Source organism: Pygocentrus nattereri, chromosome 10 (genome assembly GCF_015220715.1).
Source record: "Pygocentrus nattereri isolate fPygNat1 chromosome 10, fPygNat1.pri, whole genome shotgun sequence".
NCBI lineage: Eukaryota > Metazoa > Chordata > Actinopteri > Characiformes > Serrasalmidae > Pygocentrus > Pygocentrus nattereri.
In genome coordinates, this window is record NC_051220.1 from 35721846 (window position 1) to 35748482 (window position 26637).

The 26637-nt window shown below is 39.1% G+C and overlaps 2 protein-coding genes across 2 annotated transcripts; both read left to right on the forward strand.

Moving 5' to 3' along the window:
• Nucleotides 1–228: 228 nt before the first annotated feature.
• Nucleotides 229–4745, forward strand: LOC108423401 (potassium channel subfamily K member 16-like). The gene is made up of 5 exons (XM_037542244.1): nucleotides 229–669; nucleotides 771–885; nucleotides 2121–2287; nucleotides 2550–2718; nucleotides 3621–4745. The coding sequence occupies exons 1-5, from the start codon at nucleotides 457–459 to the stop codon at nucleotides 3842–3844; spliced, it is 888 nt and encodes a 295-aa protein (XP_037398141.1). The 5' UTR covers nucleotides 229–456; the 3' UTR covers nucleotides 3845–4745.
• A 1903-nt stretch (nucleotides 4746–6648) lies between these two features.
• LOC108423400 (potassium channel subfamily K member 17-like) lies at nucleotides 6649–12898 on the forward strand. Its single transcript, XM_017690699.1, has 5 exons — nucleotides 6649–6882; nucleotides 8039–8153; nucleotides 10470–10636; nucleotides 10965–11133; nucleotides 12669–12898. Exons 1-5 carry the CDS (start codon nucleotides 6649–6651, stop codon nucleotides 12896–12898), a joined length of 915 nt encoding a protein of 304 aa, XP_017546188.1.
• Nucleotides 12899–26637: the final 13739 nt, after the last annotated feature.

Sequence of the window (26637 nt, forward strand, 5' to 3'; positions counted from 1 at the left end):
CTCGCTCTGACCAATCAGAATGAAGAAAAACTCCTCACACCCTAGTCCCACTCCCATCTCCTTCTGGATCTTTTCCATTGACTACTGGCCACAGACTACTGACTTCTCAAATCCATAAATCTATATTGGGGCATATTAAGGTATTTAACAGGTAGGGTGCTTCATTTAAGAAATACAGCTAGTTATTTAATAGATAGATAAGGTTGGTCTGAAAGCTCTGTTTCTTTTAGTGAGGCAAACGTATTACATTTTTATTTAGCTTAACAGCAAAGATGAACATGCATTTTAAACTACTAGTGCATAATATTCTCTGGTCCTAAGACGTTTTAGGATCTAAGAAGCTCTAGCACACTGAAATCCACACTGAAATCAGCACTGTCCAGGAGGATCACCCTCCGGAGCGGTCCGGCCCACAGCGTGCTCTCTTGGCGCTCTCTTGCATGCCTGTGGGCACCCATGGCTCAGCTCCGGATAACGGGTGAGAAGTTTAGCTGCACCACTTTGCTCGCACTGTGCCAGTTCATCTACCTACTGCTGGGGGCCACCGTGTTCCAGCTGCTGGAAAGAGAGGCTGAGAGCAGCAACCGTAACAATTTCCAGCTGGAGAAGCTCTACTTTCTGACCAACTACACCTGCCTGGACATATCAGCCTTGGAGAAGTTTGTAAAGGTTACTGCTGTTCACAGCTACCTATGTTATATCTGACATATTGCTGACTTACGTTCCCCAGTAATAGAAACTCTTATTGGATTGTCTCTGTTTTGCTGCAGGTGATTCTAGATGCATGGGGAAATGGGGTGAACCCTTCAGGAAATTCCACTAACCCCAGCAACTGGGACTTCGGCAGTTCTTTCTTCTTTGCAGGGACAGTGGTCACTACTATAGGTAAGTTCCATGTTCATATGTGTTCAGTTGTTCTCTAACAAAAATCCTTGTAGTTTTCTTTATAGATCTCCAGCGTTTTTTTGCATTTTTAAACAAGTGTTCATGATTGATCAACAGAAATAGCATCTCCTTACATTAACATGTAACATGAAAGAGTTTTGCGGACATACATTTATCACTGTTGTCGGAACAAAACCTCATACATCCGAAATGGTAACTTTACAGGAGAAGCAAAAAACATACTTTACTTTTAACGTAAGTCAATGGAGCCAGACATTTATCCAAGTAATTCTAGGCCTTTTCCTTTGGTCCATTCATCATGAAATTTACACACAATGTAAAGGGCACCAGACATTTTCGGATTATGTAAGAAAGCTGAAAAACGACAAAAATGGAGATACGAGGTTTTGCTCTGACTGCATATATCCATTTTACATCAATGGATTGTGTGGTCTTCAAAATGGAAAAGAGTAAAATTAGAAAAAGTACAGTGAAATTGCAAGTACAAGTACTTTGTCAAAATCTGTCTAATTAAAAGTCAAAGTACAAGAGTGAAAATACAAAATGTGTTTACAAATGTATTTTAAGTAAAAAAAAAAAAAAAAGTTAACATGTCCTCTGCAGAGAACACACTACTGCACATTTTAATGCACATTTATTGTTTATTTGCTGAACCTAACAAATTGGAAATTTTCCTTTATTTCCAATATGTTAACTTCAGCAAAAAATAGACATTGCACACTAAAATTAGCATAAATTATTATATTTTCTGTAGGTGATGCATTATTTTTCACTTAGCAAATCAGGAAAATACATTTTTAACAGGAGTGAAAATTAAATTTAAACATACTCAAGTATATCAAAGTACACATTTTGACAGATACATTCATTATTCTGTGTTTGTGTGGTGGTGTATGAGGCAGAGACCAATAGATGGCAATAAATGCAATCAAAACGCACAGAGATCTGACTGATTCTTAACAGAGATGGTCTCAGAGACTAAAGAGCATGTTTTTTTTTCTTGGAAACATAAATGAGTAAAAGTACAAGCATTCAATTTCGATAATCCTCAAGTAAATTACACATCCTCCAAAATAATACTTAAGTACAGTAATGAAGTCCACTTTGAGCACAAGCAGTACTTTCCACCCTGCTGCTTAGTAGTATGTGTTCACCTATAGATCAGAGAGAGTGTGTTTGATGGTGGCCATTAATGTAAATATTATTTCCAAAAGGCTATGGAAACCTCTCTCCCACCACATTCCCGGGACAGGTGTTCTGTGTGTTTTACGCCCTGTGTGGGATACCCCTCAACCTGGCCTTTCTCAACCAGCTCAGCAAGTGTCTGGCCCTTCATTTGGGACGCCTGGAACACGACATGGTCTCAGTGGTGCCTCATAAGGTAATACAGTAAAGCTTTCTCTGAAACAGTATCCAAAATCAGTGCCATCACATCGCTCCAGGAACGACACTCAATATGATCTCTATACATGGAAAACATGATAATGAATATATAACAGACTGGCGTAGCTCGTAAGTGGAGCCAGTTGTTTTTTCAGGATGTAACTGTTTTATGCTGAATCTCTTGAAGTCCTCACAATTTAAAAGCTAAAGAAATATAAGTAAAAGCCTGAGACGATTCTGATTGTGTGTTTTGAGTGCAGCAGTGTGTGGAGGCGTTGGCCGTGGTCCTGTTCCTGCTGATGGGCAGTGCCCTCTTCCTGGTCTTCCCCCCACTCATCTTCAGCTATATGGAGGGCTGGTCATATGGAGAGGGTTTCTACTACGCCTTCATTACACTCAGCACCATCGGCTTTGGAGACTTTGTGGTTGGTGAGTGCTGTTTACTTTTTGACATCCCCAGTAAAGCAGACTCATTTTTCTCTGCTTCAAATCAGTAAATGTATCTAATTAAATGTAGCTTATTGTCCTGTCAGAGCAAAATGTGACTTTCTCCAAAATAATAACTTTTCAGGAGAAAAAAAACATTTCAATTTAAAATGGAAGTTAATGTTAAAATGATTTTTTTGAGTAATTTTGGACCATTTCTGTTTTCACACAGTGTAAAGGGCAGAAGGTGTTTTCAAATTATAGAAATAAAAAAAAAATAGATAGTTTTTGTCCTGATAGTAATGTTATTATTTAAATTATATTACTTTATTATATTATATTATATTATATTATATTATATTATATTATATTATATTTTCTAGCTAATGATTTTATTAAAATAAACACTGTTGCTTTTGTATAAAACCTCATATCTCCAAAATGATAAATTTACAGCATGTGGAACAGTTTTTTTAAATATATGTAAATGTAACAATATTATTATGAGTAATTTTGGGCCATTTCTACTGGTCAATCTGGTGTCATCAAATAAAAAAAAAGAATAAGAATATTTGAAAAAAATTTAAATAGCAAATTTTGATATGACAACAACTTCAACTTTTTATCAGTGTAACTCTAAAGTGTTAACCTGAATACATACAGTAGTGCATAAAGTGAGTCCATGTATTTTGGTAATATGGAACATAAGTCATAAACTCTGATGGGCAAATCTGCTACTTTATTCTGTGGACTTTGAATAGAAATAAATAGATTAAATCAGATATATTTAAATATCCTTACAAACTGAATTGACCAAATATTAAAATACTTGGGAATGTCTACATGTAGATGTTTACCTGTGTACACTTTAAATGGGTTTGATTTGTAGTATTGTTCTGTGACAGGCAATGGCCAGGACAGGCAAAATGTCTCAGTGTACCGCAGTCTGACCGCCGTGTGGATCATCTTCGCTCTGGCTTGGATTGCTCTTCTCCTCAACATGGGTGCCAAGATCATTGAGCATTTCCTTGATCTTAAAAAGCTGGCCGCCGGCGGAGACGAAGCAAGGCCCTCAGCCAGGAAGCAGGAGGAGGGCCTGAGTCAGAGAGCCATCCAGCAGAGAACGTAAAGGAGAGGACTTCTGTAAAATCAGTGCTGTCAGGAAATTAGATACTCACTGCTGTAAAGCTGTACGATCATGCATTTCACCTGTACTGTTTTCCTAAATGTCAACACATGAGAATGGAACATTATGCACAGTGTACAGTAAATTCTAGATGTCATACATCAACCTTTAAGATGTTTCAAATTGTGAATATTTGCTTATACTTTGTAGAGCAGTTTGTTTGATTGATTGTTTCCTTGTTTTTACCACGGATGGACATTGTGACTAATGTTAATTGTTCTCTAGAAAGTCTGGCGTTGTTGTTGTATGTTATATGAATGCACCAACACAAGAAGATAGATGTAGGTTTTTGTTGCTTATGCTGTATTTGCTGTATTAATTTCATGCCATGCTGTGTTGCTGTTTATCTCATCTATCCTGATTTACTGAGAGACTGAAAGTGATATGTACAGTACAGTGCAAAAGTTAGAGACCCCTCTTCATTTTTTCAATCTGCAGTTAAAACAGCCATTAAGTATGTAAATAGATTTATCATTTTTGATTAATAGAAAAAATCTGGAAGCATTTAAGAGAAAACGACACAGAAGCCTCAATTAAATATAATATTCTTTTTTTAGTTTTTAAGCGTGTCCACCATTTACAGCTTTACCACTACAGCCTCCATTCTTTTCAGCAGACTTGCTTTCCGTTTTTTCAAGAAAAACGTTTTTTAGACGTTTTAGACGTGAATTTTCTGCTTCTCACAGTCCAAGTATTCCAGTTCAGAGATGTTGAGGTGACTCTGGGGTGGTCAGTCTATTGTTCTGAAGACACTAGCACCTTCAAAAGCTGTTCTTTTTGTACTATTTCCATTTTTTAAAGTTATTTCTCCATGAACAGCTACACATCCTTTCAGACCCATAGCGCTGAGCCGTCTTCTCACAGTGGAAGGATGGACAGAAACACCTATGGATGTTCTCAGATCTGAAGCAGCTTGATGTTCTCCTCTCAGTCAAATAGGAAAGATTTAAGTGTTGTTTGTCTGATGGGGCCAGTTTTGGTGTTCCACCAGTCTTGCACAGTTATCAGGAGTTGCTTTTTCTTTATATCTTTCATTATTTTTACTTTTCTCCTTCTTATGCAGGTGGATTATCGTATTTCTAATCTCTTAAAAAATATCCCCTTATAAATGAATAACTTAATCGCCATTTTGACTGGAAATTAAATAGTAAATTAAATCGCAGGGTCCTGTACCAGTCTGCCTGGCCCAAACATTTGGGGCCAGCAGGTCATAAACTACCACACAAATTCATGTGTGTTTTTATTTGTGATTGTGCTGTAGATAACCAATATCACTTTAAAAATAGATGCCAAACTAAGTCCCTGTGAGCCAGTCTGTGGGTGAGAGGTTATGGTTTAGCAATAATAGTTTAGATTCCTGAAACACGTGCACAGCATGTTTGCCATGCTAGTGCATCAACCATTTGCATGCATGCCCTGTGTATTCCTTATGAGCCAAGTCATTTGCATTGTCTTGTTGTTTGTTACATGGCTCACGTTACAACCTGGAACATTATGCAACCAGTCAAATACATTGTACTGTTTTTTGAAAGGTCTTAATAAGATGTTGAGGCCTATTTTTTTTAATCTAATTGGATGGTCAGACATTACCACTTTTTAACCGGATGCTTTTCATAAACAATGTTTAAGCACTTTCACCTTTAATGAGGCTGTTAGTTTAGTCTACTTATTGAATTTTCAAGGCTTGAAAACAAGTTGAGATTCTCAATGAGGGGTTATACAATTACTGGCCCTGTATCTTTACTCTCTGTCTATTTTATCAGGTGGATGTACCAAACGGGTGCAATTTGCAGTTCTATGATTACAAATGACAGTCCATCTCTTTATCTGTACAATTATGTATCCCCCTTTACCCTGCTGGGCAGGTGTTATTTGGGTGGTGGATCATTTTCAGAACAGCAAGAGATGAACTACTGTCTCTAACTCCATCTACAAGGTGGACTCAAAAGCCAGGTTTGTTGAAAAGAGAATAAGTAAGCACAGTGTTTAAAAACTGCTCAGTGGTGGTCCTATAGGGTCCTGACCATAGATGATCAGCTTTGTGCAGAGAAACAGGTGTACAAAGTGCACCTATATGGTAAGTGGAGCTTATAAAATGTGTTGATCCAAGGTAGGTGTACCTAATATAGTGGTCAGTGAGCATGTATGTGCATTTATTTATAGAGCTTTGATAACAGCCATAAATTGAGCAATGAGGGATAAAACAAACACATCAGAATGATTAGCTGGTCTTGTGATGTGCGGGAGACTGTCATGGAAACTCAGAGTCAAGGAAGGAGGTGCTGCTGGGAAATATGCAGCCACTTAGCCTATAGTTAATGGCTATTATTAAGGTTCCTGAATAATATTAATATACATTTAATGTAACATTTATTGCGCTTTATCAAACTGGTTTGGGAAATATAAATCATTGCTGTGCAAATGCTCATCAATATTAAATACTGTAATGAGCTTATCTGCACAGGTGCTCTCTGTGGTTTAAGTCATTTGTAAATTGCTGTTAAATGGTTTGATAACTAAATAAAAAGTGGTTAAACCTCAGAGCACTTTCTCTCTTTATATCCGGCTCTGTAAATCACAGTCACCCTCCATTTGCATAGCAGGCCTTGTAGGACCTGAATAGTGACCATTGCGTGCGCAGCTTGATTTGCCTGTCACACAAACATGGGTAAATCCACACCCAACACTTTTGTACTCTGCAATAGCCACAAATTGGTAATCCCGGGAAGCAAGACTCTGAGGCCAAAATGGTCTCCATACATTTTGGAAAGTTCTTTTCAAGGCTAAATATAACCAGGCTCCTATCTCTCCTGCTGCTCGGAGCGGTGTATTTATCATACGTCCTCATTGGAGGGGTGGTCTTCTGGAAGCTGGAAGGGGACCAGGTAGAGAACCAGATTGCTGTTCTGAAGGAGAAGAGGAGCACCCTTTTCCAGGTGTACCCATGTCTGAACCAGGAGGGCCTGGAGGACCTGGCAGAGGTGAGAAAATAAGAGAGGAGAATACACACAGTGCTTATAAAGCAGCAAAGATGACCTTCCGAAGGCCGTCTTGATGGTGACAAGGAAATCATTCAGGCTCTTAAGAGCACACACTGCTTCTATGGGTGTCTAAGAACAGCAGTGATCACTTCTCCAAGCTTTAGTACCTGACCTGTTTCTTCAAATGTGTGAGATTAGTAGGCATCCTTTGGATTTACAGTTTGTTCTGGCAAACTCGGGCTGAAAGTGTGTGCAATAGCAGTGAGATATGCTCGATCTTTGAAGGCGCTGTATGTAATATGTTTGCACACCTGCATTTTGAAATAGCTCTGGCACCACATCCACCCTTTGAGGTCCTCTGTGACTGATATGACTGAGGTGTGAGGTTGAAAAATGCAACTGAGTGAAACCAAGTGAAGAATGTGGTCAGTTCTGTGGCTGTCAATGACTTCCCAGTCTGAAGTTCAAGCCCAAATGCTATTATGGCTATGTGAAAAAACAACAGCGCTAGTCAAATGTACTTTGCAATGCAAATAGCACAGTAGATTGGCCTCCCTTGTTCTTGAAGTACGATTTTATAAAACTGAAAGTTAAATATTTGGTCACACTTTATTTGGATAGTCCCCTATAGATGATCTAGAGATACTTAATCATTAACAAACTTTCTGGTGATCTTCAGTTGATTATCAACAACATTATGGTTAGGGTTAGGATTAGGAGTAAGTGTGGGTTTCGCCCTGAGATTAAGGTTAAGGTTAGGTTTAGGGTTAGGGACAGATCACTCTGAGTGAGTGATCACTACTTCACTCTGAAATTGAAATTTTGTCATATTTGATGAAAATGTAGTTGAATGTCATTAAGAAATTCAAGACATTCAAGACACCCTGCATCTATAGTGGACCATCCAAATAAAGTGTTACTAAATATTTTATTGTTATAGAACTGAGTGATTTAGGTGAAGGGCTTGTGTGGTGACAACAAGAAGCTGGATAACTTGAAAACTAACCGGGTACAGATATATCGTGAAGCATTTAGTATGCCTGTCTCTCAGTTGGTGTTTTTGTCATATTCATGTGTAGCTTGAAAGATGATTTATAGTAATTTTATGTAATGCATTGGAGCTGTTCCAGATGATGTAACCCATGTGCTGTTCCAGATGATCCAGTCTGCGACAAAGAATGGATTCAGTATGAAAGTGAACCATACATCCGGAGGCTTCTGGAAGTTCACCAGCTCTGCTGTGTTTGCTGCCACTGTTGTCACAACAATAGGTGAGATGGTTTCATAAGACTGAGTATATTTGTGATTTGTCTGATGATGCAACTGCTTTCCACTCACAGTTATGTTTAGTTTTGTGGACATAATCCTTGGACCTGTTAGCCCAGTGCATAACTCTACTTCCAGGCCCTACCTCATGATCTACAACTCCATTTCCAAAAAATTTGGGACACTTGCAGAAATAGAATGCAATTATGTGCAGATCATGTAAACCATATTTTTAAAGGAAAATTATTATATTTTTTCCATTTGATTCCAAACAACATGTTCCAAAAAAGTTGACACTGAGGCATGTTTGCCTCTTCTAATTTTTATTTTTATTTTTACCTGATTTTCTCCCCAATTTAGTCGTTTCCAATTCCACCTGCTAGTTAGGACTCCCCCAATCACACGATACTACCAACACTAGGAGGGTGAAGGCTAGCACAGACTTCCTCTGAGACCTGTGAAACCAACCACTGCTTCTTTTCAAACTGCCACTCATGCAACATCACTGGACAGCTGAACGCGCTCGGAGGAAAGCGCCAACCACCAGATCTGTTACGTCAGCTAACAGACGCCTGCTCTGACTAGCATTGCGTTGAGCAATTGGGGAGAATGGGTGCATCCTACCCACCCAGAGAGAGCGAGGCCAATTGTGCTCTCTTGGACTCCCGGCTACGGATGGCTGTAGCACTCGCGATCTCCTGATAATAGGGCCAACGCTTAGACGGTTGCGCCACTCGGGAGCCCTGTCACCTTCTTTTAACAACACTTTTTTTCTAGCATTGTTCATTTCATAACTCTCCCAATGTTATTGGTGGGTGACTGCAGACCGGCCACTTTAGCACCCGGACTCTTTAAATATGGAGCAATGCTGTTGTAATACATGCAGCATGTGAAAGATGTCGTCTGGATGGCAGCCATGTGCACTAATGCCCCCCCTATATCATCACAAACACTGACTTAAGAACTGTGCACTGATAACAAGCTGAGCGGTCTTTAGTCCAGAGGACACAGTGTCCATGATTTCCAAAAAGAACTTCAAATTGATTCATCAGACCACAGGACACTTTTCCACTTCTGTCTCAGTCCATCTCAAATGAGCTCTGGCCCAGAGAAGGTGGCAGCATGTCTGGATCCTGTATATATATGTATATATTTCTGCTTTGCATTTAAAATTTTTAACTTGCATTTGTGGATGCAGCGCTGAACTGTTTTCACAGACAGTGGTTTTCAGAGGTTTTCCGAGCCCATGCAGCGATTTCCACCACAGAATCATATCTGTTTTTAATGCAGTGCTGCCTGAGGGCCCAGAGAACACGACCAGCAAATACAGGTTTTTGGCCTTGGCCCTTGCATACAGAAATTTCTCCAGATTGTCTGAATATTTTGATGATATTATGTACCATAGATGATGAAAAGCAAAAGTTCCTTGCTATTTTGTGCCAAGAAACGTTATTCTTGGCCCTGTCCCAACTTTTTTGGAACGTGTTGTTGGCATCAAATTCAAAATGGGCATATATTTTTCAAAAAAGCAATACAATTTCCCAGTTTCAAAATTTGATTTGTTGCCTTTGTACTTTTGTCAATTGAATATAGGGTTTAAATGCTTTGCATTTTGATTTTAATTACATTTTGTTTACATGTTTTATTGATTTTCTAAGTGACAGCAAGTTAACTTGCTTTTCATTTACAGCATTTGGCAGAGAAGCTTATCCAGAGTGACTTTCAATTTGGTAATTTTACACAGGTTTGCAAAGGTAGAGTTAGGAGTCTTGCCCAAGGACTCATATGGGTATAGTGCCGGGTGTTTGACCAAGTGGGAAATTGAATTCCAGACTTCAGCATGGAGAGCAGAGTCATTACCCACTACACTATACCAACCACTATTTCAGGGAATAAACCACATAAATGTGGCACTTCTCTGCAAATTTTACTGCACAAATTCTGTTTATTTACAGTAATCTCTAGTTTAACATATTGGAAAAAAAACATGTATGAATGACATATGAAATGTGGATCAATTTTGCATAGTTCCAATTGTGTTAAATTCTTTAAATAGACAGTAATTGTCCATTAAAGTGTGCACAACTATGCTCTCTGTACACACACTTTCTAAGCTGCTTCTCCCTCAGGGTCGCCAGGGGTACTGGAGCCTATCCCAGCTGTCATCGGGCGGATGGCACTGTAGAGGATGCAATACTTAGAAAATCATAAAAGCATCATATGACCACAAACAATGTTCTTGTTTTCTTTCTGTTTTCTTCTATAGTAATAATAATAATAATACTATAATATAAAATTAGAAACTGTTCTGTCATCTGCAGGTTATGGTAATATGAGTCCCAGTACAATGCCTGGCCAGATTTTCTGTGTGGTCTTTGCTGTCTTTGGAATCCCCCTCAACTTGGTAGTCCTAAACAGAGTGGGCAAGTACATGCTGGCCATCGAGAGAAAATTCTGCAACTTTGTTGCGAAAAAGACCAACTACCAGGTGAAATAAATGTGAATGGTGAAAAAGTATTGAACTACACACACTACTTTTACAGTATTCAAACTCAATTACAAATTCATAAGCTGTACTCATACTGAATACAGCTGTATGTGATTCTAAAATATTGAAATATTGAAAAAACTTTTTAAAAATACATACTACATCATACATACAGCATACAAGTTATTATAACTTTTGAACAGTTGTGTGAGCTCTAGGCTATACAGCTGCACTCATTTATACAGCTTCTCTTCAGTTATGCCACATGAGTGTCACCTGTTCTGTTGAGACTTCAGATATATAACCAGTGTCTCTAATCATCCTACAGAAATGCGTGAGGGTCTCCATCCATTTTGTGTCTTTCCTCATCTCATCAGTGCTCTATTTTGTGGTTCCCATGCTGCTGTTTAAAAAGTATGAAGGCTGGACCTACCCACAGGCCATCTACTACTGCTTTATCACACTCAGTACTGTAGGCTTTGGAGACTACGTTGCAGGTAAAGTCCTAAGATCAGCACACTTGTTTTTAAGTCCTTATCAGGACATGAGGACATGTCCCATTTGTACTATATATGTCAGTAACTGTAAGCAATAATGATGTCTGATATACACATACCATACGGATGAGCCTAAACATAATGACCACCTGCATAATTTTCTGTTGGTCCTCAATGTGCCAGAAAACAGCTCTGACCCACTGAGGCAAGGAATTGCCTGTAAGTTGCAAGGTGGCACCATTGCAGATCAGATTTCATGTTCCATCAGATTGTGATAAGTGGAACTGGAAGGTCAGGGCAATATTTTGAACTATTCGTCATGTCCCTCAAATCTTTTCCAAACACTACGGCAGGGTGCATTGTCCTGCTGAAAAAGGCCACTTGGAAATACCATTGCCATGAAGGGGTGTTCCTGGTCTGCAAGGATGTGTCAAAGTGACATCCATATAATTGTGTAGACCCAGGGTTTCCATTCACACTGCATTGGTCTTGGTGCCATCACATCCCCAGATAAATGGCACACACATTCAGCTGCCCATGTGGTATAAATGAAAATGGGACTCATCAGACCCAGTGACCTTCCACTGCTCCAAGGTCCAGGGGATTTTGACAGTGGACAGATGTTTGCATGGGCACTCTGTGGCTGGTCTGTGGCCATGCAGTCCCAAACATAGCTGGGTGTGATCCACTGGGTGTTGTGACACATTCCACATGTAACTGTGATTTAACATTTCTGTAGCCTTTGCCACAGAAGCCCTTCCGTCATGTCAGATCAGACGGGATAACCCTACGGGATAGCTGTTTTGGAGATGCTCCGACCCCGTTGTCTGGACATGACAACTAGGCTCTTAGTAAAGTCACTCAGGCCTTCAGAGTTGTTCATTTCTCCCAAATCCAACACATCAACTATTCACTTTCCATCTAATATATTCCAGATCTTGACAAGCGGCAATCACCATTGTTACTAGATTGCTTCATCTGGCAGTGGTCATAACATTTTGGCTCATTGGCGCATACACACATATGTATATATATATATATATGCCAATCGTGACTATATATATATAGACTATATATATATATATATAGTCACGATTGGCCCCTCCCAGTCTTGTCCATGTGCGTTTTTGTTTTGGTCTTTCTAGTCCGGCCCCCTTGTTTTGTAACTTCTCCCCTGATTGTTTTCACCTGTCCCTCATTGTCCCTTTGTTACTTAAGCCCTGTGTTTGCATTTTGTCTTTGCTGGTCTTTGTATCGTATGTAATAATAATTATTTAATTAAATGTAATAGGAATTTTCTAGAATAACCCTAAATGTAACCTTAATCTCAGTAGCCTGAAACACATGGTAATGACTTTACAAAGTCAGGGCCATTTTTGGTTAGCCTTGTTTTTTTTCCTGGTTTTCTAGTCGGGACATTTATATCATAAATGTTACCAGAACAAACACACCACTCTTGCCAGTGGCACGAAACATGAAACAAGCTGTTTTATTTTCACTACATTTAAGCCATTTCATCATATTCTGTCTTTCAGATTATAATCCTGATAAGGAATACCCAGACTGGTATGGCTGTATCATGGGAGTGTGGATATTTTTTGGCCTGGCCTGGCTGGCTTTAGTCATCAATCACTCAATTGATCTGCTGGAGGGGTTTAACACTTACCTTAAATCAGGAAAAATAAGTGGTGACAAGAAGCAGCCTTCTGAAGAGGAGGAGGTGAAGGAGCTGCCAGAGACACAGAAAAAGGAAGCTGAACATTAGACCTGGTACATCAGGCTGGAGTGGGAGGGTAGATTATGTCTGTAACTGTACATATTGCCACTGTAATATCAGAACCTTTGACTCCTCTTTCTACTCCTGTTTCCTTTGCATTTCCTTTTTTTAATTGTGAGAGTATTTCATGATGAGTGGACCAATAGAAATGCTCCAAAATCACACATTTGTGTTAGAAGTGAAGAATTTTATTCCTTTCTCCTGTACAGTCACCGTTTCAGAGATACAAGGTTTTATTTCACAATATTTTACTTTGGTGAATAAAATATTTTGTCTGGTCGCAAAGATGGACTGCATTGTAAAAAAGTCAGCCCATGTCCAGTCCTGCACACTTTGACAGTGTACAGTCTTCTATTTTTATTTCTTCCCATCATTGTCCACTACATTAACTGTTGTCTTACCAGTAACGAATTCAGTGTCTATGTCTTTTGCACTGGCCTCACATTTGCCTGAGCTACACTCAACAGTCACTTAGTAGTATTTAGCTGTTTCTCAATCACAGAATACCTAGAACAATTTTGGGTTTAAGTATCTAGAGGCTCTCTGACTAATACAGGCCCTTTAAATGTGTTAAGGCACCTACACCAAGACTTACCACTACTAAATTACCCACTAGAGGGCGCAGGCATTTCATATATTTTAAAAACCTGTGGCGGAGATTATATAATTACACTTTATTCAGTTGCTTTACTGTCACTATTTTAATTTTAGAAATGTTGTATAAACATCACTTACTTGTTTTACATTGTGTATACAAGCAAAGTGCTCGTGCTGGTCAGATGATGCCCCTTTTTGGCCCGAAGGCCAACCAATTTAAAACTGGTTCAGAACAAATGATTATGGTGGTTGTCATTAATGTAAATCTATTTGAAATAATGTTTTTATTTCTTTTTTCCTAATTGTGTCGATTGTAGAAGGTGGAAATACAGCTTTTGAACAAATGCACTGTGTGTGTGTGTGTGTGTGTGTGTGTGTGTGTGTGTGTGTGTGTGTGTGTGTGTGTGTGTGTGTGTGTGAGGCAGGGGGAAGAAAGAGTGAGGGGGCGTTGGCTGGCTGCATGGTCGATCAGAGGGATGGCTAGAAAAACAAAGCTGTTGGATGTGAGTTACATAAGAAGTGAGATAGCTTCATGGTGACAGTTCAGAAGAGGTCAGTCTGCTGAAAAGAGGCCAGTGCCCAAGAAGCACAGCCATTTGTTCTTTCCCTCATTCTATCTCTCTAATGACCTACTTTCACCTGGTCTGTACCTGAATGTTAACTTCTTTGTCAAAATTCCTATGATTTTTCATTATAAGTGGCCACAGAGAGCACACCTGCACACAGAGCCACTGGCAGGTATTGAGTTTTATGAAACTTCTTAAAAATCTAGCTTTAAAAAGCATAACCACTGACATGACAATGGACACACAAATAGTGGTTCATCAGGATGTTCCCATACAAAAAGTTATGCATTGTTATAATATATTCTGTATATTATGGAATATACTGGCGTCATTTTCATAGGGGCTGTCCTTTTATCAAACCAGCTGACATTCACTACTGTGCACAAATCAGAGACCGCCTTTCATTTACTTTATTACATTCTTCGGGAAAAAAGCAGAAAACTTATTTGAAAGAAAATGATACAGAAGCCCCAACAATGTGATATTATTATCTTTTTTCAGTATTTAATGTATCCACTTTTTGCATTTATTCCAGCTTCCATCCTTATCTGGAGACATGCTTTTAGTTTTTTAAAGATGTCTGCAGGGATATTTTTACACCTTCAAAGTTCCTGACTACATTCATTGACTTTGAGGTCTGGACTCTGGGGTGGACAGTCTGTGTGGTTAGTTTTGGTGGTCTATCAGGGCTTGCATGGTTGTTAGGAGTCCCATTTCAATCTATTATCTTTTCTATCTTTTAATAATTTGTTGAACTCCATTTTTTTAAACAGGAATTCCTGGTTTTTTTTCCATTCACTTCATCCTCTTCTTTCTGCAAGTGCAACCATTGTATATATTGTTTTATATTATTCTCCTTCACTTTTATTCTTATTTTTTCTGCAAGATTTTTTGCCGTGTAACTTATATTTTCGAGATATCAACACCGTTCCAACCCCAGATTGTCTGGTCTGATTGTATGATTCGGGCTGAACGGTTTCCATGTAGCAATGGAATTATGGGGATTTTTTTTCACATAGGAATGAATGGACTGCAAAAGTTTTGGCATCTTTCTTGTGACATGATGATACAAATACACTAACACACTTAACACAACACACACACACACACACACACACTAAACACACCCTACATAACACACCAACACACACATACACCACACAAATGCACACTTTTAATGTAGCAGGAAATTATAGGTAGCAGTGTATTTTAGGTGATGCTGGATTTAAGGTAGCAGGAGATTTAATGTGGTGGGAACCATTTAAGCAACGCAACCATTCTGCATTTCCTTCAGGAATGGCATGTTTCCAGTTTTATGTATCTTCTCAAAAATATTTGCTGAAAAAAATGAATAACTTGTAATTAATGGCTGTTTTGACTGGCAAATAAATAAATAAACATTGGTCTCTGACTATTGTACAGTAATGTAGTGGACTGTAAGATAATGCCACGGAGGTAAGTGCTAATGTCTACTTACATTTGCGGATCAATTCTCTCTGTGTAATGTAGGAGACAAAGTGTTGAGAGACACTCAACTTCATATTTACTAGAAAAGCTGTGCACACTGATATGGAAAGTTCCACTGCTTACTTCTCCAACCTGTGAGCGTCCAGATGGAAATCCACTCCACTGGGCACAGAAGCAGGACAGTCTGCATGGCGGCTCCAGTGACTGACAGGACAAACATGCACAGTACTCTGCACACTGCCGCTGCACATAAATGTGCATACATGCATGCATACAGTTTTAGTGCTTGAATTTATTAACTGTTCTTTGTTTTAGATAGAAACTGTGGCATCAAATTGCCATCACTTCATATATAATTGTGTATTTATACACTGGTAACCTATTTGGAAAATGCAGATTTAAATATGCAAATGTAAAAAGCAAAAGCCGCCTGAAGCAGATTCATCAACAGAAACAGACAGCGCTCCATTATCAGGCATTAAGAATGCAAGGCTGTAGTTAAAGACAGCATCATATTCACGAAGAACAGAGAAAGCAGTGAGACCACATACACAGGAGTTTGTTCAAATGTTCTAAAAGCAGCACAATATTTGCATAAGCAGTATTGAATGTGCAGCGCATAAGCATTGCAACGCTGCCCTTATGTAGCCTTCAGCAGCAAAGCCAAGCTAGCAAACTCAGACAGCAGATGTGAATAGAGGTTGTTGAACTGTTTACCAGGCAATCTCTAAGCTTAAGGGAACGAATGTACAAAACCCTCAACAAATATTGGCACCCCTGGTAATCCTGAACAATGAAAAAAATACTCTTAATTGCTTAATTATAGATTTTTCATTCAAAATATTCAGTAAAATTGAGCATTTATTTAAGGTATCATAATTGGAAGAAAAAAAAAATCTTCTCATGGAATATATATTTTTTAATCAATGTGTGCCACAATTGTTGGAAATTTCTAAGAGTGAAATCTAACTGAAGTATATTTCCATCCATATTTTGTATTTTTAAGTTCACCTGAGCGATTAGGACCACTTAAATAGTCAGCAATGACTTCCTGTTTCACTAGGGAATATATATGAGATGAAATACAGGCCAACTGCCCTCAGTCATGCATCACTATGAGAAAGCCCAAAGAATACAGCAGTGATGTGCAACAAAAGGTTGTTTCACAAATCAGGAAATGGCTACAATAAATTTCAGTAGTTAAGAAGCTTGAAACCACAGGGGATGTTAAGAATCTGGCAGATCAAAGAGGACGTATGTCTTCACTGACCCGATGGACAATGAGGAGGATAGTTCAAGTGGATGAAGAATCTCCAAGGATCACAAATGGGGAATTGCAGGAATTGGTTAGGTCTTGGGGTCAGAATGTCTCGTAAACCACAAAACCACAAAGTCTGCCAGACAATACTGGAACTTTCAGTGAGGCTGTGTTCTGGGGTCAGATGACCAAAATGGAAGTTTTTGGCAACAAATATCTGAGGTGAGCTTGTTGTGGACACAAGGATAGCCGTGCAGAAAAGTACCTCATCCCCAGTGTAAAATATGGTGGTGGAACTGTGATCTGTGGGGCTGTTTCTCCTGCAGAGGCCCTGGGCAACTTATTCACATTCATGGTGTCACCGCCTCCATAAAACAACAGCAGAACTCATCGAGAATCAAAACTCGATTGCCTCTGCCAACTGTGCCACGTTCTGGATCTTCCAGTAGGACAGTGATCCAAAGCACACCTCAATAACTTCACAAACGTAGTTTGTTGACTACAGAATTAAGATCTTGCCATGGCCACCTCAGACCCCTGACCTATACCCCACAGAATCCTACAGTGTGGATATTGGAAGCTGAAGGATCTGGAGAGGTACTGTATGGCGTAATGGGCTCAAATTCCTTGTGATGTGTATTAAGTATTAAAATTAGTGCATTAATGTGTAGAAAGTATGAAAAGATTTGAGTATTTTTTCAATAACTGCACTTCACATAAAGGTTACATCTGTGTTAATATTTTAAATGTGAAGTGAAAGATAAGAGTTTCCAAAACTGGAGTTGAAAAAACATTAAAATACATAAAGAAAACAAGACACTTAATAACTATATATAAAACCTAGTAGACACCAAATCTGTCCCCATCAGATAAACAGCACTTAAGGCTTTCATCTTTGAGAGAGAGAACAAAGTCAAGCTCCACTCTTCATTTAGATCTGTCCATCCTTCCACTGTGAGAAGACAACTCAGCACTATGGGTCTGAAAGGATGTGTATCTGTCAAGAAGATGTTTCTCAATCTCTTTAACTCCTTGGGACCATTGGTGGTTCCAAAATGCACTTTGTGCTGTCCTTCATTATTTTCATATTTCATGAGCTATATTCAGAAGGTGGGTGTCATATCAGGCTGTAACTGTCTTCTTTCCAGTCAAATACATGGTGATGTCATTTTAAAGCCATATAATAAAAGAAACTGAACTCATAGTTTTTTTCTACTGAAAGTCGACCCATTTTTCCACAAATCTGGGCTATAAACAATAAATAGATAGCATATCTTCAGTGATCTGCTCTGTAAAAATTACTTTTATAAAATAATACAAAGAGCGTCTAAGATTTTTGCCTTTCAGCAGTAAATTGTAAGCATATACGTGTGATCATAAAACACATTTTCTGTTAATCTGAGGGGAGCTTTAAATAAATAAATACGTAAAATAAAAATTCACATTTATTTCATGCAGTTACTGAATGATTTGCCTTATGATTTGACCATGTAAACCAATATATACCCTGGAGAATAAGAGGTTAAGAAAAGGAAGAAATCAAGCAAAAAACCTGCTGCTGTTCCCATTACAATGGACTGTAAGTGGAGTCCAGACCTCAACATTGCTGAATGTGTTTAGGATTACTTGTATCATGAGAAGCAGAAAATGCAACCAACTTCTACGACTGAACTTTGAGGTGTGGAAAATATTAATAATAATTAAATATTAAATAATGAAAACAAGCCTCCTAAAATGAATGGAAGCTTTAATAAAGGGAAGAGAACACAATGATTGGAGGGAACACAATGAATACTCAGCTTATTGAACTCAAGAGCCTGACCTTCCTGGTTGGTTTATGCTGGCCGTTTTGTAATGAAGTCGTGTGTGATATTACTATTTCTGAGGACATGTATGTGTGTATATGTGTATTACAGAGCTGTTCGGTATAATAACGGCTGTTTTTCACTGCTGTATCGGATCCAAAGACAGCTCTGATGATGACGTGCAGAGATATTGGACTTAGATCAGAGCTACTTTTACCAGCGACTGGTGCAATTCTCCCTCAAACACATGCAGTCATTTCGGTCTATCATATGATCCTCTCTGAAGGTCTGTCACAACTGTGTTTATTTTTCACTAGTACCCTCCTTTTTTCCAGCCAATGAGAGACCAAGCTTGCTAACCAGCGTCTCTCTCTGCCTTGTTCGTTTTCAGGACAAAACTGTCCAGAAAACCAGAGTAAAACAGGACTAACCTGCAATGCCTTAAGAAAATCAAAAAATATTATTATTGTAAAATTATTTTAAACCAAGCCATTTTGGACTGTTCTTATTGGTCCATTCAGTTTGAAATGTTCACACAATGTGAAGGATCGCTAGCGTACGCAAAAAATGGGAAAACTGAAGAAAGAAAAAGTACCACAGGAAAAAAAGAATGAATGTTAAGTGTATGTTAATGCACACTGTTTGCTGAGTTTAACATATTAGTAAAAAAAAAGTAATGCATAAAATCTAAAATGTTTTACATAGGCCACACTGTATGTTATTTTTTTCTCCTAATATGTTCAATTCAGCAAGTGAACAGTAGTGGTGCATTAAATGAGTGTGAGGGTGTGTCCTCTGTGTTAGAGGATGTGTTAATGCAGTTAAGTTATAACTGAAGTTTGGAGGGAGGAACATGTCTGAAAGACTTCCTTCTTTCAATCTAACATCCAATAGATTCACGTCCTCACCTCCCGTTCCTGTGACAACATGTTTGCAGTCCCCACTGCCACCCCAAGTCCTCCATGATCCTCAGTCCTACATAAGTTCTACTACATCTATGAGAGGGGTATGGCCTTCTAGGTACAGGGCAGAAGCTCCTCAGAACACTAGCCCAATATCTCAGACTTCTCCTCTCATACTGCCACCACATGGTCTGAACTCACAAACTTCTATTTATACAATTAACACAACATTTCAGTTGACCAGGGGTGCCCTATCTTTTGCATATGACTGTACAGGAGAGGGCAAATATGTTTCTAACTTTGATTCTAAGTTTACGTAAAGGGAGTTTGTTTCATTCATCTAAGTCAATTTGGAGAATTTGGTCCATTCATCAAGACATTTTCATACAATGTAAAAGACATCTGGTTGGTGGAAAAATAAAATTAAACAATTGGAGATACATGAGCTTTTCTGGACAGCGATGGGGCTTATGGATGACCTCACATCCTGATGTTGAGCTACAACCTGTGTATGTAAAGTTCTGGCAATAGGCAAGAAAATCTGCTGTGCAAACAGAGGAGCAGTGTCTGTATGAGCGTATCCCTCTGTGAAAGCCTCTCACGGCCTCTTTGTACAGGGATGTAGTGTGAATGACTGATGTGTAAAAGGCGTTGAAAGAGGAGGAAGAACATTATAGCAGACTGAGACGTTTGGCAGGCCAGCCGTGTTTTTCAGTGCACATCCTCCACCAAGGTTCATCTTCAGGTTGATTCGATTACATGTCACTGTTATCTGATCAGTGGTGCTCAAGCATTTATTGCCATAATGAAAATTAAACTTAATCAAACTAAAACCCGACTTGCACTTTTCAATTAAGAGACAGCGATCACTGGACTAAGGTAGTGACTTCTCTACCAATAACAATGACCTTTGAAATAAGTTTTCCTCCAACCACAGGCCTGGAGCTTGAACCAGCCCAAGTGTGGTAACAACAATAACACACATTTTTGCCTTAACCCCTCAAATGCCCAGGCTTATTACCATAAGGCTTATGACTAAGAAAATGTCCCAATTTTTAAAAAAAAGCCATGGACAGGAGGTAAAATTCAAAGGTGATGTGCCTTTTACAGGTTTTAAATCTAAACAGTACAAAGAGGAGATATTTAATATTATACCATATCAACGTTATTATTTTTGTAAAAATACACTAATGCTAAGTTTGATGCCTGCAACAAATTCCAAAAAGTTGGGACAGGGTAGTGGAATGGTCATGGAATGATAAGCAAGTGGACATGCTATAATCACTGGGTATAAATGTAGCATTCATGAATGGCTTGTTGCCATTTTGCAAAAAACTGTAAGCGATTAGGCCAGCAGTTTAAGAACAATGTTTCTCATGGTATGATTGCAAGGAATTTAGGAATTTCACCATCTGCAGTCCATAACACCCTTAAAAGATTCAGAGAATCTGGAGAAATCTGTGTAAAGGGCAAGGCCAAAAAACAATACTGAATGCCCATGACCCTCGATCCTTTAGAAGGCACTGCATTAAACAACCGACATACTTTAATAATATATATAATCCTTGTCAGTAAATACAATTTGTTGCTGCATCTACAAATGCAAGGTAAGACTATTATGCTGCCTTCAAAATGATGTCTTTTTCAGGGACGTCCCTGAAATAAATATAAAACAATATAAAACAATAGAGACTGTTGAGCAGCTGGAGTGTTATATCAAGAAAGCATAAGAAAAAATCAACTTTCACAATTACAATAATTGATGTCCTCAGTTCCCAAATGATTGCTAATCATTGTTAAAAGGCAAGGTGATGGAACATGTTGCAGGCATCAAAATTAGAATCAGTAGTAGTAATTTCATTTCAAATCCATCAAATCCATATAACTTGAGTCCAGATCTACATATTAGTCAGATTCATGAGACCAAACAAGATCAAGTTCTGGGAAATGTGCCTTACAGCAGGCTCAACAGCAGCTTTATGCAGATATTCACACATGGACCTTATTCCAAGTGTTCCCATTAAAAGTTGTGATTGAGGTTCCAATTGTACTGATGACTCAGCAGAGCTGGACCTCTGAGCAGACTATGTGCTGCCATGCTGAAACAGCCCATAGGCTTTTTGCTACTTACAATGAATTTGTTTAGAAATGATTTGTAAATAATATCTCGCTCATAGTATCCTTCAAAGATGTTCATGTAGAGAAAGTGACACAAAATAACACAAAAGTCACAGTGACCTCAGTTTTAGTTTACCGCCCTGACCAGAAAGTGTGGCCTTTCCTTTATTAATGATTAAACAATCAGGTATGGTCTGCTGTGCAACATTTCTCCAATAAAACCTTGAGGAAAAAGGGCCGTCTGTTGAGCCCATTAGTGATTTGTGTCATAAGACTTAGCTTCCAGGCCTCTAGGCAACAGTGTGTGAGTGGTATAATCAAATGAAAGGTTAAACAAGTATTCAGCTGTTCTTTCTCGTGTTCTCTCCCTGCTCACGCTTTGCTCCGGTGCACACTATGTTGCCGGGTTTACAGGTTACAGTTAGGTCTGCAGGTCAGGGATACTTTTCACCTTCCAAAAATAAAAGGTTTCTTGCCCTGTTCACACATGCAGTGCCCTCTTGCAAGCTACTGGCACTCAATCAGCTCTGCAAATATGCAAGTAGAATCTGGTCTCTGGAATGCAGTGGCAGCTCAGTCAAATACGTCATTTTCATATTTCAACATTTTGCAAGGTTGGAAAGGTCTGAATTTTATCAGCCAGACAGATGTCATAGTATTTGACCATAATTTGATTTAAATGGTACCTTATTTAGTAGGTTTCAACATAAAATATCAGTAAAAAATGGTCACTTACACTCTCAGAACAAAAAGGTAGTAAACTGTCACTGGGGCAGTACTCCTCTTGTTACAGGAGTGGTCCCCTCAAGGGTGGTCGCCTCAAGTTGTATTGACTCCAAACACCCCGTCTCATCTCCAGGCTTTATTTTATTGTTCTGTTTTAAAACATTTGGTTATGAAAAGGTACAAATATGTACTTTTCACCTGGAAAAACTATTTAAAGTACACAATTGGACCTTAAAACCACTGTTGTATGTTTGAGGGAACATTTACATGGTTGTATCTTGTTGCACAAAACAATATACCTGCATAGAACCTTTATTTCTAAGTGTACATGTTCTCAAATTAATTTATTTTCATTTTGAAAAAGGGAATGTACAAGCAGGCCAGGTCCTACTGGCCTACAGTGTAGGTCTATGAGTAGGACTACTTACAAATATCCCTCAATGTCATATGATGAATCTTTAGACCACCTTTTTTGAGACTGTTATCAGAAACCAGTACTTCATGTGGTGTAGACTGTAGCCCATCTGTTGATACATAATTTGTATTAGCCCTACTTCAATAGTCAGTTTCCGACCACAGAGTTGCTCTTGAAATGCCATTTGGGTAGTGGACTATTCTCAGCACAGCAGTGACACTGACGCAACACTGCTGTGCCTGATACACTTGTACCACACACTATCATGCTATTACCGTCACTGCTGTGCTGAGAATAAGCCACCAGCCAAATAATTACTGGTCCTGTAGTCAGAAATATCCTGGGCTACAATCTGTGCTTGTACGTCTCTTAAGTGGACCTACGAGCAAGATCGAGCAAGAGATGGTGACTTAAGTCAATGACTCTGACTTGCCCTTGAGTGACTCACAACTCAAATCAGACTGAAGACATAACGCTCATGAAAGTCTAGCCTAAAAACACAACAAACCTGATTAAATTAAGAGTGCCAATATTAATGCAGAAAATGAATAAAACATTTTGTTACCAAGTTGTGTAACTTAGCCTGTTGATTATGCTGCAATATTGTCCAGTGATTACTGCAATGCCATCCTCGCACAGCTTGCAACAAAGACCTGATTCTCAACACATACTCAAACCCCAGAGACCTGAGACTCAACTAGCACCCAAACCCCAGAGTCTTAAGACTTGACTCACACACAAACCCCAGAGACTTGAGACTTGACTAGCACTCAAACCCCAAAGATTTGAGACATGACTCGCATTCAAATCTCAGAGACTTGAGACCTGGCTTGAACCCCAGAAACTTGAGATCGCACTCAAACCCCAGAGAATTTAGCCTCGACTTGCACTCAAACCCTAGAGACTTGAGACTTGACTCACACTCGAAACCCTGTGACTTGATATTCAACTTGCACTCGAACATCAGAGACTTGAGAACTGACTCACACTTGAACCTCAGAAATTTGAGACTCAACACGCACTCAAACCCCAAAGACTTGAGACCTGACTTGCACTCGAAACCCAGAGACTTGAGACTTGACTTGCACTCGAACCTTAGAAACTTGAGATTCAACTTGCGCTCAAACCCATGAGACTTAAGACTTGACTCGTACTCGAACCCCAGTGACTTGATATTCAACTTGCACTCTAATATCAGAGACTTGAGATCTGATTCACACTTGAACCTCAGAAACTTAAGACTCAACACATGTGCAAACCCCAGAAATGTGAGATCCAACTTGCACTCGAATCTCAGAAATTTGAGAATATAATGAAAAGCTTGTTACTTGAAGCTGTGTTCAAAATGATAGTATTTTAGTAAGGTGTTCTTTTGTTCTATGTAATGCCTGTGGCTAAGCTAAATAATATCCTTTTCTATAGACTCAAGACTTGACTCATGCTCAAACCCCAGAGACTCAAAGCTCAACTTAGACTCTAACCCCAGTTACTTGACACACCTGACTCTCACTCAAACCCCAGAGACTCAAGACTCAACTTGCATTTGAACCCCAGAGACTTGAGACATGACTCGCACACAAACCCCAGAGACTTGAGACTCAACTCGTACTCAAACCCCAGACACTTGAGACTTGACTCGCACTCAAACCCCAGAGACTTGAGACCTGACTTGCACTTGAACCCCAGAGACTTGAGACTTGACTTGCACTCGAACCTTAGAGACTTGAGATTCAACTTGCGCTCAAACCCCAGAGACTTGAGACTCGACTCGCACTCAAACCCCAGAGACTTGAGACATGACTCGCACGCAAACCCCAGAGACTTGAGATTCAACTTGCGCTCAAACCCCAGAGACTTGAGACTCGACTCGCACTCAAACCCCAGAGACTTGAGACTCAACTTACACTTGTACCCCAGAGACTTGAGAATCAAGACATGCTCGAAGCACAGCAATTTGAGACTCAACTTACACTTGTACCCCAGAGACTTGAGAGTCATCCAGGACATGAATCCTAGAGATTTGAGACTTGACTCACACTCGTACCCCAGACATGTGGGACTCGACATACATGTGAACCCCAGAGACCTGAGTTTCAACTTACACTTAAAATCCTTATAGCTCCTTATAACTTCAGCTTAAATCGGTTGGTCTAACTTGCAATAGGCTGAATATTGCATATATGTAAGTGTTGTTTTTGTGACATCACAGAAACACACACACACACACACATTTTCTAAGCCGCTTCACCCGCAGGGTGTGCTGGAGCCTATCTCAACGGTCATTGGGCGGAAGGCAGGATACACCCAGGACAGGTCATCAGTCCATCGCAGGGCCATCACAGAAACAATTAACAATAAATTGGGTAGTTTAATCTGCTTTGTTTCTAAATATGGCAAAAGTAAAAAAGTGGACCATGTGTTTTGAAAATACTGCATTTACTACATATTTTATTTTTTTTCAATGAGGAACATTCAGTTTTTGATGAAAGACATTAAAATATTAACTTACTCAGGTTTAATCATAAAACTACCAGTTTTCCTTTTAAAAGCATTGGTAGCTGATATGTTAGACTACTATCCTTGGCACTACATGATATTTGCTTGAAAACATTTATGGTACCATCTGTATATCAGATATATTTTACTCCTTGGCCTGTGCAGCAGCCCTCAGGACCGGACGCATAAACGCTCTTTAAAGAATCTGAATATGTTGAGACAGTGCATGGTTAGTCTCTACAAGCAAGAAATACCTCCAGGCTCAAACTCAGTCTTAACCATTTGTGTGCTGAATCATCTTAATTGCACAATGAGACACTGGGATCAGCGTGAAATGTGTGGCAGCCACTTCCTGCAGCTCTGAGGAAAAATGCATTAAAGGGTCCATTAAACATAAACTGAATATTCCTCAGTTTTAAATGAAAGAGTTTGGCATTGTGCCATACTATCCACTCTCCAGTCTATACAGGGGAGTAAGCCGTTACTGTAAATTTTGTGATGTCACATACACCAACGTATCTGCCTATTCAGCCTACAGCAGTTTATCAACTCACACTGAAGCTATAAAGAATATTTCAACCTGAATTTTTTTCTTAAATGATGCGCAATACAGGGCAGCCAATCACAACAGAAGTCATTTGCATAAGCCAGTCTTAAAGGGACAGTAACAGAAATATCCTGTTTCATTTTAAGGGATAAAGAGAGGTTGAAAAATGTTCAGGTAAGATAAATAAATTAAAAAGAATATCCTATGATGTGTTATTGTTGCCTCCACTCTTGGGCTGGGTCAATATTCAGGCCTGTGGTTGGAAGAAAATGTTTTTGTAGGTGAGAAGGACCATTTCATTGGGGGAGAAGTGACCACGGTCTGTTTTTGGCTTTTTCAAAATGATCACCATGTGGCTTTGAGGTCACACGTGATGGGACAGAGTGTGTTAGCGTCACAACACGCACAGCTGGCGCAGCTGAACCTGGTGTCAGTGAACTCAGCGTGTGAGAAGAAATCCTGCATCAGCATTATGACTTTGCGTAACAGATTGGTAGTTAGACTGGATTCTCACGTAGGACTCAGCCTACACTGAAAAGAAGGATTACCTGCAATCAAACCATTACATTCCGTATATGTTCACCAGCTGGCTTTATAGAACCCAGAAACCAGCACACATAGAATCCAACGTGTTAAGCATTTAAAATAGCATAATATAAACCATGTTATATGTCTACTTTCTAAACCTTCAGATTAACTCACACTGAAATGATGCACATTTTATTTGTTATATTCAAATGTGTATGAATCAACAGTGAGTAAAAAGTTCTAATCCAGTGTAGTACATCATCACTTACCAAAAAAAAAACAAAAAAACAACTTTTTTTTGC